The following is a 21,032-nucleotide window of genomic DNA, read 5'->3' as shown; positions in this document are numbered from 1 at the left end:
CTCTTTCCCCAAAGGTTTTTTGTATTCTGGAGAAGTCAACAAAAAAGCGGCAAGAACAAAACAGAAGCTTCAGAACAAATGATGAGAATCGCTGTTTACTCAATAGAAAAGGAAATTCATAGACTAAACCATTTTTTAGACAATTGCTTTTAACTTTGTCCATTTTATACCTTTTCTGCTAGCTGACAGGCCTTTTGGAAACCTAAGTGGAAAGACATTACCGAAGACCACTTCACTGAAAACATCCGTTTTGGTGACAATGAAGAAAGACAGTAATTACCTTCATGTCCACCGACGGGTCGCCCTGCAGCAGTGCCCACTCATACCGGACGATGGCATGGTCATCTGTGCTCTCGCGGCCATCCAAAGTCACCTCGTCTGTGGGCAGACGCAGAACCACGTCCCGCCCAGCCTTGCTGAGGGGAGGCGCATCCTTTCCTGCGAAAGAAAATAATTCACAGGAGAGATGATTCCCTACTTTTCTTAATTGAGAGGCTGTCTTGTTTGCTAGGACACAGGTAGTCTAGCAAAGAACTGCTAAGAAAATATCTAGCAATGGGAAGTTATTTTCCTATTGATTTTTGTTCTATTTTCTTTATATAACAAACAAAATTATGAATACGGAATTTAGCTGTAATACATGAAGGAGAAAAAGTGTGGTGTGAGCAAAAACAAGTATGAACAAAAACAAGCTTGTGGGTATACGGCAGGGAACTAGGCCCTCCAATGTGTCCATCTGAGGTAGTTTTATTCTCCAGAGTGAACTGCTCACTTAATTTTTAAACCACTTATGTTCCAAGTTCTGTTCAATGAATTTATAACAAAAATTCTTGAAACAAACCTTAAACAAAACTAAGTCCACCTCTCATGTAGATTTTCCTTGTCCTCAAGTTTTTAAAGCAGGAGTAATATAAAGTGTTCAATGGATGCGAAACAAATCACACTGGAAAGTTAAGACAAGTTCTTGGACCCACACAAAATAAAGCCCACGTGAACTTTTCTGGTGTCCACTTTTTTATCCAGGAAAGCAGAAGTCTATAGCTTCTAATAAACTAATTTTTATAACAGAAGCCAGCACACTGAGTTTTGAGTTGTCCCACAAAAGCAAAACAAGTATGTATAATATTTACCTGTGACCTAGAGTGGAACTAAATAGTTTAAAGCTACTTATAGTCACTTAAATGTTTTTTTAAAGATTTTATTTCTTTTCAAAGAGAGGGGAAGGGAGGGAGAAAGAGAGAAACATCAATGAGTGAGAGAAACATGGATTGGTTGCTTCTCACACAACCCCCAACTGGGGACCTGGCCCACAACCCAGGCATGTGCTCTGACTGGGAATTGAACCAGCAACCTTTCAGTTTGCAGGGTGGTGCTCAATCCACTGAGCCATACTAGGTAGGGCTATGTTCACTTAAATATCAATAACTAACTGACAGCTATTTCAGTGATGACTGATGAGAGAAGCTGCATTTCTAAGAACAGAGTTGTGACTATTTTAATTGATTTAAGCTTATTAGTAAGTATACACAAATGCAAATATATTTTAAAGAAATTTAGTAGTATCACTCAAAACACAAACTCTACAGGATGGTGTACACCCTTATTGGTATCTACTATTTCTTCCGTCCCCCAGTGCCAAAGCTCTGGTCCAAATGCTGGCCTGGACTAGTTCCTCCTTGACTCGGTCTGAACAACGTCGAAAGTGAGGCACCGTCTTTCTTCCTCCACTGCCAAAGCTGTCTCCTAAGCAAACTTCTGTGGGACCTCGATGTCCCAGTGCCTGACGTGTGTGGCTAGCTGCAATCCTAGCAGTTTTCCGAGAGCCAACAACAGGTAATTGCTCTGACAGGTTGCAGGTAGAACAAGGCTCTGGAATGCTGATCTACAAGTTGCCACTCCCTTTTGAATGTTTAGAGACCTACCTGGCCAGCCCTATCTTCTCAACTAGTGATTCTCTCAAGGCCCAGAAACAGGTCCTTTATGTGAGGCGATGGCAGCTCTCATTTCAGCTGCGACTTTTCTGAATGAGAAGGCCACTGCCAGCCTCAAAGGGAGATGCCTTTTTTAATGAGCATGTTACAAGGAATAAGCACACTTAAAGGTCTACTGAGAACATAATGAGTCCCATTTTTAGAGTCCTTTAAAACAATGAGGACTTGTAACTCAGGTTTCAATAAGCCACTGCTTAAGAAGAAACTTGTTCTGACTTTTTCCTCCTCTGAGCAAAGATCCAAGCCTGATGTCTTCATTCTGCTTCTCCCAGGTGAGGAGAGATGGAATGACTGAATTACTAATGGGCCCTTTTATAGAGGTTAACAGAGAACTCTCCTGTGGCTTGGGCCTCTGGCTTTGCACACAAAGCCACTTTAAAATTTTGGAATGCATCGTATAATTCTGCAGTAATATATTAGGATTACCAGCTATTTGCATTGAAATGTATCTTAAAATACTATTTGCAAGTAGAGAAGCTGAAATATAACTAACTATATGCTATAAATACCAATGGATGCTAAAAATGTATATATGTCTATACACACACATATATTTAAAACCTCAAAGATTTAACCCCAAAGATTCCAGATAGGAGAAGCAGGTAAGTGCTGAAATAGCCCACATATTTTAAAATTAATTAATCTTGCCTTGCTGGAAGAAAAAAATCATTTTTAATTATTTACTTTAGGTGAGCTTTAAGATGGGATTTAAAAGCACAGTGAAACCCTCATATGCTGTACATTGACCACTGTTTTATTTGAAATAACAGAGAGAGACACTTCCCCCTCAGTTCAAGTCCAGGCAAATTATACTGAACAATGTATTTTAAAATAAGCCAGAGCGCATCTACTCAGTAACAGGCCTTAAAAAAATAAACAAATGGTGGTAAGAAGAGGAAAGGAGAATGCTACACTTAAGAATATTTGACTTGACTTTGAAGCACAAGATAAAAGTAATTTTGAATTTGCATCATAAAAATGTAATAAACCAATGTTAAGTACTATGGTAATATTAGCGATTTCTTTTCAAAACTAAACATACTTAGTAAGATCTACAGGGAAAAGACACACCAATTTTGGTGGGGCAGATCAACTGGCATTTTACACAGAGAATAATGATACCGTTAACTGACTGACTGACAACACACTGCTGTCGACACCGCCTCCCTGACAAGAGGCGCTGCCATCTGGATCTGTGCTGTGTGGGCACTGATGACACAGCCGAGGCTGAGACCTTAGCAGGGCCTCCCGAAGTCAAGTTACAGAAGTGGAGCCAGACTGAAAAAGAGGCTTGGGTAGTACTGGTAACATCCCATCATTTTTTAAACTGTGTTTTTAAAAATTGCAACCCGTTAGAAAAAAAATGATCCATAACCTCAATGTGATTATCATCATTTTCAGTGAGTACTATTCTAGTCTTTCTCCTCATGAGCTGATGATAATGTCGGTTTTGTACAAATGTGCATAGAGAATAAGAAAAAGGGATTTTGTTTCTCTGATGTTGGAACTTTTGAGTCTGCCTTTGCACAGAGAGGAAGGACACACGTGTACTGTCTACGGGCCTGGTTTAGGGATGCTGGTGGGGGTCCAAGTAAAAGTGCCTCCTGCCCCCACTTCAGGGGAAAATTTGGGGTCCTCCCCTGTGTCTGCCTCTAGGATGAGTGACCTCCCATGTCTGCTCCCGTGACAAGGGCTCTGAGCCTCCTCTTTGGTGGAGGTGGGTAGGGCATTGTGCACACAGATTTCCAGACCCTTCTCATTGGCCCCGTAGGTCAGGGAGGCTCCAGATTTCCAAACCTAATGAGTCTGCTCACCTCATCTTGAATCGAACATCGAGACTGAGATCAAATACTGAACCGACCACAACCAAGGCTTTAGTCCCTCCGTGACCTTAATCTCCAACTATCACACCCTGTACCTCTTTTTATGTGTCTTGATTCTCGCCTTCTGAACATCTGCATAAAGTAAAACTATCACTTGAAAAGCATGATTTTAGCTTTCTTGAAAAAGGGTATATGCCCTAAACTTTTTTATTTTCAACTAAAATCAAGTCCCTTCTTTTCACTCTATGAAAGGGAACGCTAGTCCATGGAAATCAAATGGACCCACTTCAGAAATACCTGACAGGTGCTCTTCCCCATTTTCATCTTATGAAAGCAACTACAGGTGGAACCATGAGTCGGGAGAGCCACACTAAGTAACGGTGTGTTTTGAGTAACCTGGGATGTAATTGGATTTTGCTTTTGCAATTACTTGACACAAACCATACCCTATTAAAACCTGAGATTAAAATAAACGATGTTTATTTTGGGGAGGGGGGTGTATGATTTTTTCTCTCTGGGATTTTTCTCCTTTAAAGTGAATTTCTGTGAATCCTCTCAGATCAGCCTCTACCACCAAGCGTAGAAAAACTGCAAAGCCAGTCTACAGGGTTTTTTTCAGCGTGCCTGCTTCTGCCCAGTCCACAGGGTTTTTTTCAGAAACTATCCCTAACACTAAGAAATCAAAGCCACTCCTCTGGAGGCCCTCAACTAAAATAATTTGGAACAAGGATGTTTCATTTCTGACTTGGCTATGGAGGGTCCAGTGGTCATGGCCAGACGAATCTTCCAGAGGCAGCCACCCAACTGGTGCAAGGACAACAGAGCCCAAGGGGTCTGGCCCCAGCCTCCTTCAGTGGCCTGCTTACCCAGTCGAGGAGAGGCCCGGGCAGTGGCCAGGACGCCAGCTTCCAGGTCTTGCTGCCCTTCCAGGGCGCGGCTGAGGCTGTAGCTACTGTAGCCCCGGCGCTGCGCGAACCTGCAGACGCTGAGGCCGCTCGCGGTGCAGTTGAAGAGGTAACATCCAAGCGCGGGGGCCAGCGATGTGGGCCGCCGGGGCTGTTCCACCACTGCCACTGAGCAGCGCGGCTCAGAGCAGCAAGCTGCCACACACTGCCGCCAGTCCACGGCTGCCGGCGCCCTCAGGAAGCTGGCGCCCGCCTCGATGGAGTCCTTGATGCGGATGATGGCGTCGGACATGACGCTGTAGCTGCCGCTGCCCGGGCTGGGACAGCTCTGCTGTGGGCCGTGGCCAGCGCGCAGCTCCAGCTCCTCTTGCGGCCGCTCCTGCTGCAGCTGTCGGCGGAAGTCCTCCAGGAGCTGCTCCACGCCGGAGAGCTGCGCGTGCAGCTGCGACAGCGGTGCGGGGGGCGGCACGGCAGCGCGACCGCTCGACAGCCACAGGCAGACCAGCAGCAGCAGCCCGCGCAGCGCCGGGTGCCGCAGCGACCGCTTAGGGCCAGCGCTCTCCAGGGCGGCGAAGGCCATGACGGCCGGCGGCAGAAGAAGTGAGCCGAGGTGAGCAGTAAAGCGCGAGGCAGGCAGCCAACCGCGGGCCCAGTGGTTTTCCAGCGCGGCAGCCATGGGCGGAGGCCCTGGAGCCTCAAAGCGCGGCCTCCCGGGAGCCTAGCTGCGCCCCTAAGGCCGTGGACGCTAGGTCGCCGGCGGAAACCGCAGCCGCGGGAGTCATAGCCGACGCGACCTGGAGGCGCTCTTCGTCTTTTCCGGAGGTTTCCCTGCGCCCCGCGCCTCTCTTCCGGGACCCCGAGTGCGCTCAGTGGCCACAAGGGGCCTGTGCGCAGATCAGCACCAGAGAGTGAACAGCAGCCGCGTCTAGTCTGGGGCCACCTCTTCCCAGCGCGAACCCGCCGCCCCCCGCCCCGCCCCGCCCCGCCCCTCCCCCAGCGCACGGTTCTCAGTCCCCGCCCGTGGCTCCGCCCCTTCCTTTGCTCGCCATAACCCCGCCCAGGGAACCCAAGGCAACTGGTGTTGGGAGGTTAGCTTCAGGGAGTGCTAAGCTGAATACTGTTGTCCTGAGCTAGGGAGAATACGGAAAGACAGTCACAAACGTTTCTGTCTTTGCACAATTGCAGCCTTATTAGAGGAGTCCCCTCCAATAACCCAGTAGAGTCACACGCTGGTCACATACAGCGTGAGGAACTTAAGCATAGAAGTGAGCAGACCGGGCGTCAGGCACCAAGTCCCAGACACTGGCGGTTGCCTGGAACACCCTCAGTAAGACCTCCGTGGGTTTTCATCTATTCCATTAACCAGGATGTATGCTGACTCTCACTACAACTTCCTATGACAAACAACAGGTGGCGCCAAGGGGTCACTCAAGGTCGTTTTGCAGTATCTGTATTACAGGATCTAAAAGGAGAAAACAAGGTTTGGGAGGAAGTAAAGATTGTATCAGTGCAGAAAGCAGACAGGATAACAGAAAGTTCTGGAAATCTTAATGCCTTCACAATACTATGCTGTAGTGTCTAATCAGCCACTGCCTGGCACAGTTGATAAAGCCAATCTTTTTTATTAGTATATACCAGCCAGACCTGCTCAGGGTATCAATTCAAAGGAGCATGAGCTCTTGGGGAGCAGGGACTCTCCACACGTCCTTGTGACTTCAGGGTCTGCTCCAGACACACCTACTAGCTCAGCTGGGGAACCACCAGACACCGAGTTCAGTTCTTCACCTCCAACGTCCCTGATCGTTTCCACACTGGGTCCCTGAGATGTTGTACATGGGTGACACAGTGCTGTTGAAAAACATAAAAATCAGGAGGCACATTTACTCAGGTTTCTACAAACACAACTTGAAATATGAACACAGCCAAATATGGGGACCTGATGAGTTATCTGTGCAGCCTGTGGAAAGGCCTTCAATTAGAACATGTGGGATCAAAAGGAGGCATGTTTGAACACACAGTAAGGCCCATGAAAATGTCCAACTCCTGGGAGGCCATACTGGGGAGTTCTAGCTGCCTGTGAGCACCTTCTGCATCTCGTTTATTTCTTTGTCAGTTTCTGTTGACTCATTTTACTCCTGCTTTTGGGTCACATTTTGTTGCTTTTTCACGCATCTGAATATTTTTTGATTGCATGCTTGAACAGTATGAATTGTATGTTGTTAAATGTCTATATTTTGGGGGGGGCAAATATAAATAACTGGATAGAAAAATGCAGTCTCTGCTCTAATGTTTTATTTTCGGGACTGACATTTAGGAAACTATAGCNTGATGAGTTATCTGTGCAGCCTGTGGAGAGGCCTTCAATTAGAACATGTGGGATCAAAAGGAGGCATGTTTGAACACACAGTAAGGCCCATGAAAATGTCCAACCCCTGGGAGCCCATACTGGGGAGTTCTAGCTGCCTGTGAGCGCCTTCTGCATCTCGTTTATTTCTTTGTCAGTTTCTGTTGACTCATTTTACTCCTGCTTTTGGGTCATATTTTGTTGCTTTTTCACGCATCTGAATATTTTTTGATTGCATGCTTGAACATTATGAATTGTACGTTGTTAAATGTCTATATTTTGGGGGGGCGCAAATATAAATAACTGGATAGAAAAATGCAGTCTCTGCTCTAATGTTTTATTTTCGGGACTGACATTTAGGAAACTATAGCTTTCAGACCCAGAACAGAGTAGGAGGTAGAACTGGAAGGTAAAAATAGAAAAAAGAAAGGGAAAAAATTAGCTCAATATTTTTTGTCATTCCATGCAAAGGAGAAATTTTAAAGCATTTTGGAGTCCATCTCCTAGTGAATTTGAAGCAGAAAAAAGTGGCCTCTTAGCCCAGGCTCTGCCTGGAGTGTACCACCACAGGCCACAGACTCTTCTGCCTGTGAGGTATCTATCCCGCAGAACTGCGGGGTAAGATGCCCTTGAAGCAGCATAAGAATTTCTTTTTGCCTTAGGTCTCAGATAGCTTAAGTAGGCTTGTTATGAGGAGAAACTTTCACAGGTGCTAAAAATGGTCCCTGAAGGTATCATCAAACCTTTTAAATACTAGGTATTATAATAAATATCAACCTTAAAAATAAACCTGTAGGTTAATATGGTATAATCCTAACCAACAATTGCGTATGATTTCAAAGTATGCCGAACACTTTCCTATACATGATTGCAAATGGCTACCATGGAGTGTGGGGGCTCAGCACTAACACAGTGCATCATTTCTATGAAGAGATGGATCCCGGGAGAAGGCTTTGGGGAGACTGTGGCTCACCTCTCCCAAGTCCTTCCCAGACTATGTCCTGCCCAAGAGCCAGAGGCCAGCCTGCTACTCACCTTTCATTCTGCCTGATTTCCACAACCAAACACCCAGGGAGAGGCTTGAGATGAAAATGGAGCCAAAGATGCCACTGATAATTGATGAAATATTTTTCTGTGTACTTGGAGGGGATGCTGAGGACTGTAATGGTGGTACTAAAACAAAAAGCAAACATCCTATCAAATATAAGGCACCTAACAGCACCTGCTTCCCCAGGGCAGCACATGTCACCCCCGTATTTACTGACTCATCATGTGACAGCCACCCTGTTTGGCCCAGGGGTATAAAGATGTAAAGGGATTGTGTTCTGTCCTCAAGGGTCTCACGTTCTACTGGGCAGGACAGTAAATGTCCATCTGTTTATAGTACAGTTTGGCAAGTTTACTCTGCATAGACCTTTTTGAGGATGACAGAATTGGGGGTGCTTAATTCTGCCTGAGGAAAGAGTCAGGCGAAGGCTGCATAAGAGGTGACCTTTGACCTGGTTATAGGAGGACTAGAACATGGGGAAAAGAGAAGGCCTGGAAGCATTATAATGCCTAGAGATTTCAGGACCATCTAGTAGTGCCTGATGACTGAATCACTGCTTAGTGAACTCCTGTGCTCAGGGAGGTGGGATTGGATACTGGAAGCTGGTGGGAAAGCCCATGGCGGGCCCTGGCTTCCCAGACAGGAAGTCCACCAGGAAATCAACCAGTCCCTCCATCTGTCAAATTTTCCATTATACACACATACACTGTCACAGACACAAGGAAGGCGTTAGATCCTTAATGAGACCTACCACATCCTCGGCACCCTGCACACTCACCTGGGGTCTCCAGCACTTTCCCCCAGTGGTCTAAGAAGTCCCTGAGCAAGAGAGTGCAATCTCCCATTGAGAACTTCCTGAAAAACTCCACCCGTTCATTCTTCTCCCAGTCCTCCTTGACCCCTCTGGCTCCAGGACTAACAGCTGTCCAGTTCCTGCTCATTGGTTCCAAGACAAGGATGGTCTGTCCACTGATGTTAAACTTCAAGGGCCCACCAGTGCATCGTCCTGCCTCACACTGACAGGACAGCTGGGCCTGCAGGATGGGGGGACCTGCAATGCACACACAGGGGTCACACTGACAGGACAGCTGGGCCTGCAGGATGGGGGGACCTGCAATGCACACACAGGGGCGTCACCCTGCCTCTGAGAGCTCTGCCGACTCCTGCAGTCACGCATGTCCCTGCACATGTAAGGGCTGTAACATCCTCTGCACACCGTGCCCTTTTCTTGCCCTTAGGGTCGCCATGGCTGTGAGGTTGGACCAGGGTTCAGTGCCTTCCCACCAAGCCCCTCCCTGCCTCTGCCCACTCCTTCCCCCTCTCCTGCTCACTGTCCCCACCTCCCCTCTCTTCCCCTCACTTACCCCTGGTCTTGTTTCCCTCCACACTGATGACAGGCAGGATCATCCTGAGGTCTCGCCCCATGTCTCCCAACATTTGTGGCAATTCTGTCCACACTGTGGTGGTCTTTAGCTTCTCTCCCAGGGGACCCAAAGGTCTGACCTCATTGCTGTCACTGTCGTACTGAAGGATAAGCTCTTTATCCATTGAGCCCTGGCCTTCACACCAGGGCTGTCCAGGTCTGGACTGGGATTGGACAGTGAGGTCGATGACAAGAGAGTGCGCATCTGTGGGAAAACAAAACAAAACAAAACAGAGGGGTGGCCTAGGGACTCCCTGTGAAGGGCCTGGCTGCTGAGAGATGAGTCTCCACCCCAGGTCCCTGCATCTCTGCAGCCTTGGTTCTGTCTCACCTTTAACTGTCTGGGGTTTAGTAAAATACTCTGATGCTACCACGGACCCTGTTACCCGGAGGATTCATCTGACAGATGTTTTTTGTTACATCCACCAAGTTGTGAGTACAAAAATACAAAATTATGTGTGTTCTGCCAAGACTTAAAATCAAGTTTAAAAACAGACAGGGATTAAAACATAAAGGGAAGAACGACATCACAGGACACATGCCATTCATGATGGGTCCTGGGTACTCAGGAATGGCTCCCACTAGCAGGGGAGGGAGAGCTGCCACAGGTGAGCACAGTACTAGGGGCCGCCGTGCCTTAGGGTGCGGGCCCCTGTGACCTGGGTGTAGGCAATTAGGCAGGATAGGGAAAAGTTAGGGAAATTCCTTCACAAGTGGAGTAAGGGAAACTGAGACCAAATAATTAAACAAGGGCAAACAATTTGAATAATTTATGGCCAGCCAATGAATCACAAAGTTTTATCTTCCCAGATTGTCCCAGGCCAGACTGACTTTGGTCCTGGTCCCTCTTCAATAATGTTCTTTAAAAATGAAACAACCAGAAAAAAATAACCCTGCTCTCTTTACACACACATTTGGATGAATCAACATAGAAAGATAAAACTCAAGACCAAGAATTCATGGCTGCTCTTCCTAGAGCACACACCTTCCTGAGTCTGTTGTTTTTGCCTAAATTCTCAGGGATCTCATGTGACTTGCAAGCAGAGGCGCGGCAGGGGCGGGGGCAGGGGGGCAACAGCTCATCTTGGGTTCCCCCCCGCCCCTGCTCCAAAGCCCCCTTTTCTCTGACTTGCCAGTGAGCTCATTTCTTTTACTGTGCCTTCTTTTCCTTAGGGAGCCAAAGCAGCCCTGCCTAGGCTCTCTCCTGATGCTTCTTCTATCTCAACCTTTCCTTTGTTTCACTGTTCCCAGGTTTAAAAACATCCTCTCCAAATCACCTGGACTCATGATGTGAAATCTTTCCTATACGAAGTCAAGAATCCGCACACTACCGGCAGGCCCGAGGCAGACGGCCTCCAGGCCCAGACCCCACCCAGTCACAGTAACATCCTGGGGTGTCCGTCTACCTGTGCCACACCCTCACCTACCCCTAAGAACATCTGGACAACTTGTGGCCAAGATGGAGGCGTAGGTAGACACACTGTGCCTCCTCGCACAACCAAAAGAAGGACAACAACAATTTAGAAACAAAATCACAACCAGAACTGACAGAAAATGGAACTGTATGGAGGTCAGACAACCAAGGAGATAAAATAGACACATTCATCCAGACCTGCAGGAGGGGTGGATTCAGACAGCCGGGCGGAGAGGGCTCTCGGCAGGAAAAGAAGCAGTGGCTGGTAGACCCTGGCTGCATGGTGGCAGCGGGCACACCCCGGGAGGCGCACAAGGCAGCTGGCGCACAACCATATGCAGATAAACCAGGTGAAACTGAGGTGTGAGACAGAGCACACCACCCAGGGCTCCAGCGCAGGGGAATAAAGCCTCAAAACATTGATTGAAAACACTTGTGGGGGTTGAGGTGCCGGGAGAAACTTCCAGGCCCACAGGAGAGTTCATTGGAGAGACCCACAGGGTCGTAGAACATACAAGCCACCCACCCAGGAATCAGCATCAGAAGGGCCCAGTTTGCTTGGGGGAAGCGACAGAAGGGACTGAAATCTGAGAGAGAGCGGAACAAGCGCCATTGTTCCCTCTCGGACCTCTGCCCCACGCACAGTGTCACAACACAGCAACTGGGTTGCCCTGCCCCGGTGAACACCTAAAGCTCCGCCCCTCATTGCATAACAGGCATGACAAGACAAAAAAAATGGCCCAAATGGAAGAACAGATCAAAGCTCCAGAAAAAATACAACTAAGTGACGAAAAGATTGCCAACCCATTAGATGCACAGTTCAAAGCACTGGTCATCAGGATGCTCACAGAATTGGTTGATCTTGGTCACAAATTAGATGAAAAAATGAAGGCTATACTAAGTGAAATAAAGGAAAATATATAGGGAACCAATAGTGATGGGAAGGAAACTGGGACTCCAAACAGTGGAGTGGACCAGAAGAAAGAAAGAAACAACCAAACAGAAAAGAAGGAAGAAACAAGAATTCAAAAAAATGAGGAGAGGCTTAGGAACTTCTAGGACATCTTTAAATGTTCCAACATCCAAATTATAGGGGTACCAGAAGAGGAAAAGGAAGAGCAACAAATGGAAAACTTATTTGAACAAATAATGAAGGAGAACTTCTCTAATCTGGCAAAGGAAATAGACTTCGAGGAAATCCAGGAAGCTCAGAGAGTCCCAAAGAAGTTGGACCCAAGGAGGAGCACACCAAGGCACATCAAAATTACATTACCCAAGATTAAAATGAAGAAGAGAATCCTAGAAGCAGCAAGAGATAAGGAGACAGTAACCTACAAAGGAGTTCCCATAAGACTGCCAGCTGATTTCTCAAAAGAGACCTTACAGGCAAGAAGAAGCTGGAAAGAAGTATTCCAAGTCATGAAAGACAAGGACCTACATCCAAGATTGCTCTATCCAGCAAAGCTTTCATTTAGAATGGAAGGGCAGATAAAGTGCTTCTCAGATAAGGTCAGGTTAAAGGAGTTCATCATTACCAAGCCCTTATTATCTGAAATGTTAAAGAGACTCATCTAAGGAAAAGAAGATAAGAAATATGAATAATAAAATGACATTAAATTCACAGCTATTAACAACCACACCTAAAAAAAGGCAAAAGCAAACTAAGCAAACCACAAGAACAGGAACAGAATCACAGAAATGGAGATCACATGGAGGGTTAGCAATAGGGGAGTGTGAGGTGGATAGAGGGGGAAAAGGTACAGAGAATAGGTAGCATAGACGGTAGGTAGAAAATAGACAGGGGGAGGGTAAGAATAGTATGGGAAATGTAGAAGCTAAAGAACTTATAAGTATGTAGGGGAAAAGTAGAAGCTAAAGAACTTATAAGTGTGACGCATGAACATAAACTAAGGAGGGAAATGTGGGTGGGAGAGGGTGTGCAAGGTGGAGGGAGTGAAGGCGGAAAATGGGACAGCTGTAATAGCATAATCAATTATATTTAAAAAAAAGAATCCACACACTGCCGGCAGGCCTGAGGCAGACGGCCTCCAGGCCCAGACCCCACCCACTCAGCAGTAACATCCTGGGGTGTCCGTCTAGCCATGCCACACCCTTGCCTACCCTTAAGAACACCTGGACAGACACCCACTTACTTGCCTGATGCCAGGCATGAAGCCCTCTTCCCCCTTTCCTTTCCTCAGCCAAGTCTCCAGATCCCAGTACACTCACCACTTTGCAGTATATTCCAGGTTTGTACCAGAAGTGCTAGAGAAAAAAGATGAGAAATGGGAAATGCTGGCACCATTCTGCTGAGCAGAAACTAACAAGAAGTAGTCAGATGGAGAGACTATATATGGACGTACTGGGTGTGACCTACGTTCACGTGTCCTCCAGCGGACGGGCACGTGCTTATTGAGTGTCGTACTGAAGAATCTTTCCCATTTTGCAATGTCACAATTGCTCATTGAAAAAAGCAGTGGGTGTACAGAAAACGAAATTCGCTTCGAATAATAACCTTTCTCCGTTCTCCTCAAAACCCCTTTTGATGTGAGCAGGATTGTTGGAAGTTCTCTGAACCCCTCTCTCTTCCCACCTTCCACTAACTTCTCTCCTTTTGCTCCACCCTGTTCTTCCCCTACTGCCCTCCCTGATTCCATATTCTTTTCTCTTGCTTCCCTCACCCAAACCCAAAAAGGGCCACCGTGCTTCAGCATGTGAGATGTCTCACAGTCAGGCAGGAAGGGCGCTTGGGCCTTGAGCGGGGCCTGGCCTCACTGTCAGAGAACCGTCAGTGACCATCGCTTGCTGGGCTGCTTCTCCCCATTGGGACTAAATGGTCTGGGATTTCCACCTCTCCCAGCACACCCAATCCATGCTTCTCTGAGTCTGGAGTTTTCTGCCCTCCAGGTGCTGAACCTGAGTTTACCTCACTTCCACTGCATCCATGCACAGAAACTTAGACCAGCAACTGTCAGTCACAGAAGATAAAGTCCGATTGATCAGCCCAGCTTGGTCCTGTGGCCTTACGGGTCCAGTTATTTAGGTGCAGAGATTACAAGGTAGAAACATTGGAACTGCAGAACCTGGTCTTTTCCTGTTTCTAACAAGACCTGGGAAGCAAACATTAAACCTTGGACACACCACTTACGAGTCACACTTGTGAACCCTTAATGCTACTTTTTTAAAAGTTTGCCTTGAATCCTGCGTCAAGAACATAGATTGAATGCTTGCCTCCTGTCTTCTTGCTGCCTCCTGTCTTCTTGCCAGTTGACTCACAAACAAAGCTCATTTCTTTCCTCAAAAGCTGGTGCCTTAGTATGGGCTTCTGTGCATGCTGGGCAGTGAACCCTCACTGTGGGCACGGCCTTCCCTCCCTCACTGAGGATGGAATGGGAGCAAGGGGATGATATGGAACCGGAGAAATCCTATGAAGTTGTCTTTTTTCTACTTTATTTTTTAAATTATATTTTATCGCTTATGCTATTACAGTTGTCCCAATTTTTACCCCCTTGCCCCCCTTCACCCTGCCCTCCCCCACTCCCCCAGGCTATCCCCTCATGGTTGTCCATGTCCATCGGTCATGCCTACGAGGTATATGTTCTTGGCTTCTCTATTTTCTATACCGTACTTTACATCCCCATGGCTATTCTGCAACTACTTATTTGTACTTCTTAATCCCTTCACTGTTTTTACCCCCTGCTCTTGATCCCCTCCCATCTGGCAATCATCAAAATATTCTCTGTATCTATGATTCTGTTTCTGTTCTGCTTGTTTGTTTATTTTGTTTTTTAGATTCACTTGTTGATAGATATGTAGTTATTGCCATTTTATTGTTCATATTTTTTTAATGTTCCTTTCTTTTTAAAGAAGACTCTAACATTTCACTTAATCCTGGTTTGATGATGATGAACTCTTTTAGCTTTCTCTTGTCTGGTAAATTCTTTACCTGTCCTTCCAGTCCAAATGATGGCTTTCCTGGGTAGAGTAAATATGGTTGTAGGTCCTTGCTTTTCATCACTTTGAATATTTCTTGCCAATTGCTTCCAGCCTGCAAACTTTATTTTATTGTTGTTCTATTACACTTGTCCCAATTTTCCCCTGTTGCTCTCCCTTATCATGCTCACCTCCCGCTCCCACAATCAGTCCCCACCCTGCTGTCCATGTCCAGGTTGATTTATACTTGTTCTTTAACTAGGCCCTTCCCCTTCTTTCCTTCCTTATCCTTCTTCCTCCACAAAGTTTGTTTTGAGAAATCATTGACAGTCTTATGGGAACTCCCCTGTAGGCAATAACTGCTTTTCTCTTGCTGCTTTTAAGATTCTCTCTATATTTCTAAACTTTGCCATTTAAATTATGATGTGTCTTGGTGAGGGCATCTTTGGGGCCGTCTTGTTTGGGACTGTCTGAGTTTCCTGGACTATATGTCTATTTTCTTCACCAAGTTAGGGAAATTTTATGTCATTATTTTTTCAAATTGGTTTCCAATTTCTAGCTCTCTCTCTTTTCCTTCCAGCACCCCTATGATGCGAATGTTGGTATGTTTGAACTTGTTCCAGAGGCTCCTTAATGTGTCCTTGTTTTTCTGGATTCTTTTTTTTTTCTTGCTGTTCTGATTGGTTGCTCCTTGCTTCTTTCTACTCCAAATAACTGATTTGATTCTCAATTTCAACCAGTCTACTGTTGATTCCTTGTAAATTGTTATTTATCTTAATTAGTGTGTCCTTCATTTCTGACTCGTTTTTTTTTATGTTGTTGAGGTTCTCCAAAGTTTCTTGAGCATTCTTATAACCAGTGTTTTGAACTCTGCATCTGATAGATTGCTTATCTCCATTTTGTTTAGTCTTTTTCTGGAGTTTCCTTCTGTTCATTCATTTGGGACATGTTTCTTCATCTCCTCATTTTGGCAGCCTCCCTGTGTTTGTTTCTATGTATTAGGTAGAGTTGCTACATCTCTAAGCTTGGTAGAGTGATTTAATGTAGTATTGGTACTGTAAGGTCCAGTAACACAGCCTCCCCTATTACCCAACCTGGGTATGAGAGGCACTCCCACTGTGGGCTGTATATACACTTGTGTTGTAGCCGAGTCTTGATTGCTATTGGCACATCCAAGGCCACCCTCCACCTGTGTTCCATCCAGGGTCACACAGCACAAGCTACCAAGTGAACTGCAGATGGCTGCTACTTGTGCTGGGATTGGAGGTGCCCAGGTGAGGCCAAGCTGTGAACCAAGGCTGATGGCTGCTAGTGCCTGGCCTGGGGCAACTTAGTGAGAGGTACAGAGCTCACTGAAGACAGATACTCCTTGTTTGAGAGAATCTAGGAAAATCTGAAGCATTCACCAAGATAAGACATTCACATGAAAAAGCCACTACAAACACCTTAGGTAGGCCCAGAAGTTGGCTGGGGCAGAGGGCCTCACAGAATCAGGAGAGTGGGGCAAACAGCGTGAGCCAGGCTGATGGCGTCTGGGATGTGGAGCTTCCCTGGCAGCTCTGTTGGGGGAGGGCTCAGAAAAGGAACAGTGGCTTTTGCCAGCACTTCCGTTTGGGGGAAAGCTGCCTCCCTGGTTCTCACCCTGGTGCCGGACAATTCAGTTCCTCCTCATATGTCTGCGATGCCTTTCACCCTGCTGCCCCCATGCTGGAGCTCACAGGGAGTGAGTCTGAGTAAGTCTGTGCACGTGCTCTTTCAGAGGACCTGCCAGGGATCCACTGGTTTCTGGTTCCCACAGCCTCAGTACCCACTGGGGATATCACAGATTTGTTGTTTACAGTTCTTTAGGTGAGACCGGACATTTTTAAGGTTTTTCATACGCATTGCCAAAATATTTTATAGAACTAGTTTCTACTGTTGCCAAGTAAAGAACCTCTGCCTGTTGCTAAGCTGAGGGTTCATGTTTTATAATATTTGGTCAATTCTGAAGTTGTTGAAACTGTCGAAGTAAAAAAAGCACTCATGTCCCTAGCAATTCTATCTCTAGGAATTTCTTCTACAAACATACTCACAAAAGTTTAGAAAAATGTGTGCATAGATGATTCTTGCAGGATGGTTTGCAGAAACAATAGCTGGGAACACTTTAAATCTACAGAGATAGAGTCTGGCTCAGTAAATTTCAGTGTAATCACCCTGTGGGTGCTTTGCATTTGTGTGTCTCCCAGATTCATCATTAAGTAACAGAGAGAAAGAGCAGCAGAACATGTACAGGGTTCTCTTACATGTTAAAATATACATGTGGTCCTTGCTTTTATTGAGGTAAAATTGCATTTCTACAACCCCTATTAAGTTCCTTCTCCTGTTCACTGATGGAAAAATACATCTGAGCAAGAATGATTTACAAGTCCCCCTATTCTGAGAAACCATCGGGCAGTGCCCATGCAAATGGAGATTGCAAAGCAAACTGTGAAAGGAAATCTGGCCAAGACAGGCCATGACGTAAGGTAATGGAGAAGGTAAAAATACAAGCCATTGCATTTAAAAGCTAAAGGGTCTCTAAGTGTTTTTTTTTAACCTGGTAAATTTTAAAAGCATATTAAAAATTAGCCAAATCTGCTTAGGGGATGAGAAAAAAAGGTAACAACAGGAAAAAATATGTTCTTTTCTCTCTCAGTTTAGATAGATGTTCAGTGGGTTTTTTAAAATTAAACTACTATTAGCACAAACAAAATTTATAATAAATATATTAAAAACTTAAAAAAGTTATGATAATATCAAAGCTATAGACATATACAAAAGTTACAATAACATCAGTCAAAGTTATAGTAATCAATTTTATCAGACTTCGATAGTCAAAAGTCATCAAAGTTGAGATGAAGTTACTTCATTCTATCAGGACTCACACAGGGGAGGCCACCCGGTGCCCAAGCCCAGCTCACAAATCTGAACAATAGGTACAAATACATTGGACAACCTGAGCAAAGTGGATACATTTCTAGAAACATACAATCTTCCAAAACAGAATTAGGAAGAAGCAGAAAACCTGCATAAACTGATTAACAACTAATGAAACTGAAGCAGTAATCAAAATACTCCCAGCTAACAAAGACCTGGACCAGATGGCTTCACAGACGATTTTGACCAATCATTCAAAGAAGAAATAACAGCTCTCCTTCTCAAACTATTCCAAAAAATTCAGGATGAGGGAAGACTTCCAAGCTCTTTTAGCAGGTCTGTATTATCATACTTCCAAAAATAGGTAAAGACACAACAAAGAAAGAAAATTATAGGCCAAGTTCCCCAATGAACAGAGATGCTAAAATCCTCAACCAAAGTTAGCAAACCAGATCCAGCAATGCATTAAAAAGATGATGCACCAGCCCTGGCTGGTATAGCTCAGTGGATTGAGCATGGGCCTGCTAACCAGATGATCGTGGTTCAATTCCCAGTCAGGGCACACGCCTGGGTTGCAGGCCAGTTCCTGGCAGGGGACACACACGATACATTGTGTGTCCCCGGCAGAGGCAACCATACATTGATATTTCTCTCCCTCTCTCCTTCCCTTCCCCTCTAAAGATAAATAAATAAAATCTTTTAAAAAAGATGATGCACCATGACCAAGTGGGATTTATTCCAGAAATGTAAGGTTACTACAATACTCACAAATCAAGGAATGTGATATATCACATAAATAAAATGAAAGGTGGAAATCACATGGCCATATCAATAGATGCAAAAAGAGCATTTGTTAAAATCCAGCACCCATTCATGATGAAAACTCTCAGCAAAGTGGCAATGTAGGGAGCTTATATCAACATAAAAAAGGCATATATGAGAAACCTACAGCCAACATCATAATCAATGGGCAGAAACTAAAAGTGTTTTTCTTAATATCAGGAACAAGACAGGAATATCTGCTTGTACCACTTTTATGCAACATAGCACTGGAAGTCCTAGCCACAGCCATCAGACAAGAAGAAGAAATAAAAGACATCCACATAGGAAAGGAGGAAGTAAAACTGTTATTACTCGCAGACGTGATATTGTACTACACATAAATAATCAGAAAGCTACTAGACTTAATAAATAAGTTTGTCAATGTAGCAGAAGACAAAATCAATACTCAGATTGATGATATTTTTATACTCCAGTGCTGAACTCTCAGAAAGGGAATCTGAGAAAACAATCCTATATACTACTGCAACAAAAACAAAACATAAGGTACCTTGAAGTAAATTGAGCCAAGGATGTAAGAGACCTATACTGGGAAAACTATAGGACATTAAAGAAGGAAATTGAGAAAGATACAAATAAATGGAAGCATACACTGTGCTCATGGATTGAAAGAATTAACATCATTAAAATGTCCATTTTACCCAAAGCAATCTATAGATTTGAAGAAATCCCTATGACAACACCAATGGCATATTTCACAGATCTAGAACAAATATTCCAAAAATCTATATGGAACCAAAAAAGATCTCAAATAGCCCCAGTAATCTTGAGAAAGAAGAACAAAATAGCAGGGATCACAATACCTGATATCAAACTATATTGCAAGGCCATAGTAATCAAAACAGTGTGGTATAGGCATGAGAACAGACAGACAGATCAGTGGGAACAGCCCAGAGAGCCCAGAAATAAACCCATGTGTTTATGGTCAATTGATATTTGACAAAGGAGGCAAGAGCATACAATGGAGTAAAGACAGTCTCTTCAGGAAATGGTATTGGGAAAATTGGACTGGTACATACAAAAACAAAAATTAAACTAGACCACCAACTTGTACCAAACACCAGAATAAACTCAATAATTCATAGAAGACTTAAATATAGCTCACCTTACTGTAAAATCCCAGAGAAACACATAAGCAGTAAAATTTCAAATACCAGTCCTGGCTGCTATAGCTCAGTGGATTGAGTGTGGGCTGAGAACCAAATGGTAGCTCGTTCAATTCCCAGTCACGGTATATGCCTAGGACGTGGGCCAGGTCTTCAGTAGGTGGCATGTGAGAAGCAACCACACAATATTTCTTTCCCTCTCTTTCTCCTTCTCTTCCCAATTCTCTAAAAATAAATAAATAAAATCTTTAAAATATATATCCCTATTTTTTAAAAATTCAGGTATCTTGCCTAGCAATATTTTTGCTGATATATCTCCTAGGGCAAGGGAAACAAAGGAGAAAATAAATAAATGGGACTACATCAAATGAAAGAGTTTTTCTGCACAGCTAAAGAAACCGTCATTAAAATGAAAAAAGAATCCACTGTACAGGAGAACATGTTTGCCAATGATACATCAGACAAGGGTTTATTGTCCAAAAAATATAAAGAACTTATACAACTCAACACCAGGAAGATAAAACAACCCAAGAGATTTGTGGATTTCAGGAAAAGGCTTCATGAGAAAATGACATTTTACCTGGGTAAATACTGTAACTTAGAAAGAAGAGAAGGCCTGGATGAACAATGAGGCGTAGAGATTCGGGGCTATCTGGCAGACCAGGGTGACTGGATCCTTTGTTTCTGTAGTACAGGGCTCCTGCCCTGAGGGAAGAGGGATGGGAAAGCAGGCTGGTGGGGGATCCATGGCAGGCCCTGGCTCTCCACCCAGGAAGTTCAACATGATTCAGCTAGTCCACCCATCTGTCAAATTTTCCATTACACACGCTTTCACCAACACAAGAAAGACAATAGACCCTTAATGAGATCTGCTACACACTCTGCACCCTACTCACTCACCTTGGGCTCCAGCACTTTCTCCCAGTGGTCTAAGAAGTCCCCGAGTCAGCGATTGCAATCTCCCGTTGAGATCTCCCTGAAGTGCTCCACCAGGTCCTTGCTGTCCTCCCAGTCCTCCTTGACCCCTCTGGCTCCAGGACCAACGAGTGTCCATTCATGCTCATTATGTCAAAGCGGAGGGCGGTGGTCTGTCCACTCATGTTAAACTTCCAGGGCCCCAGTGCATCATCCTGCCTCATGCTGGCAGGACAGCCCTGCCTGCCTGCAGGGTGAAGGGACCTGCGATGCACACACAGGAGTGTCATCCTGCCTCTGAGAGCTCTGCCGTCTCCCACAGTCACACATGTCCCTGCACATGTAAGGGCTGTAATCTGCTCTGCACACCGTGCCCTTTTCTTGCCCTTAGGTTT

General features: G+C 45.1%; 2 protein-coding genes across 7 annotated transcripts in view; both read right to left on the bottom strand.

The window, feature by feature from the left end:
- The window catches only part of LRP11 (LDL receptor related protein 11), a 43,164-nt gene extending 37,501 nt beyond the window's left edge, over window positions 1-5,663 (bottom strand). For all 3 annotated transcript variants that reach the window (XM_037034850.1, XM_037034848.1, XM_037034849.1), the window contains exons 1-2: window positions 4,681-5,663; window positions 281-438 (exon numbers count right to left, since the gene is read on the bottom strand). In XM_037034850.1, the coding sequence (XP_036890745.1) occupies window positions 281-438; window positions 4,681-5,395 (873 nt within the window). In that variant the 5' untranslated portion in view covers window positions 5,396-5,663. The remainder of the gene's footprint in view (window positions 1-280; window positions 439-4,680) is intronic.
- Window positions 5,664-5,931: 268 nt separating this feature from the next.
- Window positions 5,932-20,948, bottom strand: LOC118978984 (retinoic acid early transcript 1E-like). 4 transcript variants are annotated; one of them, XM_037034824.1, is made up of 6 exons: window positions 20,623-20,947; window positions 9,476-9,739; window positions 8,890-9,162; window positions 8,099-8,236; window positions 6,505-6,567; window positions 5,932-6,181 (listed from the first exon to the last, which is right to left on the bottom strand). In XM_037034824.1, the coding sequence occupies exons 1-6, from the start codon at window positions 20,774-20,776 to the stop codon at window positions 6,144-6,146; spliced, it is 930 nt and encodes a 309-aa protein (XP_036890719.1). In that variant the 5' UTR covers window positions 20,777-20,947; the 3' UTR covers window positions 5,932-6,143. The 4 variants fall into 4 exon arrangements, with proteins under 4 accessions (XP_036890719.1, XP_036890720.1, XP_036890718.1 ...); XM_037034825.1 differs by lacking the exons at window positions 5,932-6,181; window positions 20,623-20,947 and adding exons at window positions 13,178-13,213; window positions 19,722-19,780 and having other exon boundaries at window positions 6,326-6,567; XM_037034823.1 differs by lacking the exon at window positions 5,932-6,181 and having other exon boundaries at window positions 6,326-6,567.
- Window positions 20,949-21,032: the final 84 nt, after the last annotated feature.

Source organism: Sturnira hondurensis, unplaced genomic scaffold (genome assembly GCF_014824575.4).
Source record: "Sturnira hondurensis isolate 20B ecotype Veracruz unplaced genomic scaffold, ASM1482457v3 Scaffold0022201, whole genome shotgun sequence".
In the NCBI taxonomy this organism is placed as follows: Eukaryota; Metazoa; Chordata; class Mammalia; order Chiroptera; family Phyllostomidae; genus Sturnira; species Sturnira hondurensis.
Note: the sequence above shows the minus strand (reverse complement) of the source record. Positions and strands in the feature narration are given on the sequence as shown.

Bases quoted from the DNA above. Each gene is read 5' to 3' on its own strand.
- LOC118978984 (XM_037034823.1), bottom strand. From the start codon at position 20,776: ATGGACACTCGTTGGTCCTGGAGCCAGAGGGGTCAAGGAGGACTGGGA. The intron at 9,163-9,475 runs GTAAGTGAGGGG...TGTGCATTGCAG, and splicing joins GGAGGGAAACAAGACCAGGG to GTCCCCCCATCCTGCAGGCC. The intron at 8,237-8,889 runs GTGAGTGTGCAG...TTTTTGTTTTAG, and splicing joins GAAAGTGCTGGAGACCCCAG to TACCACCATTACAGTCCTCA.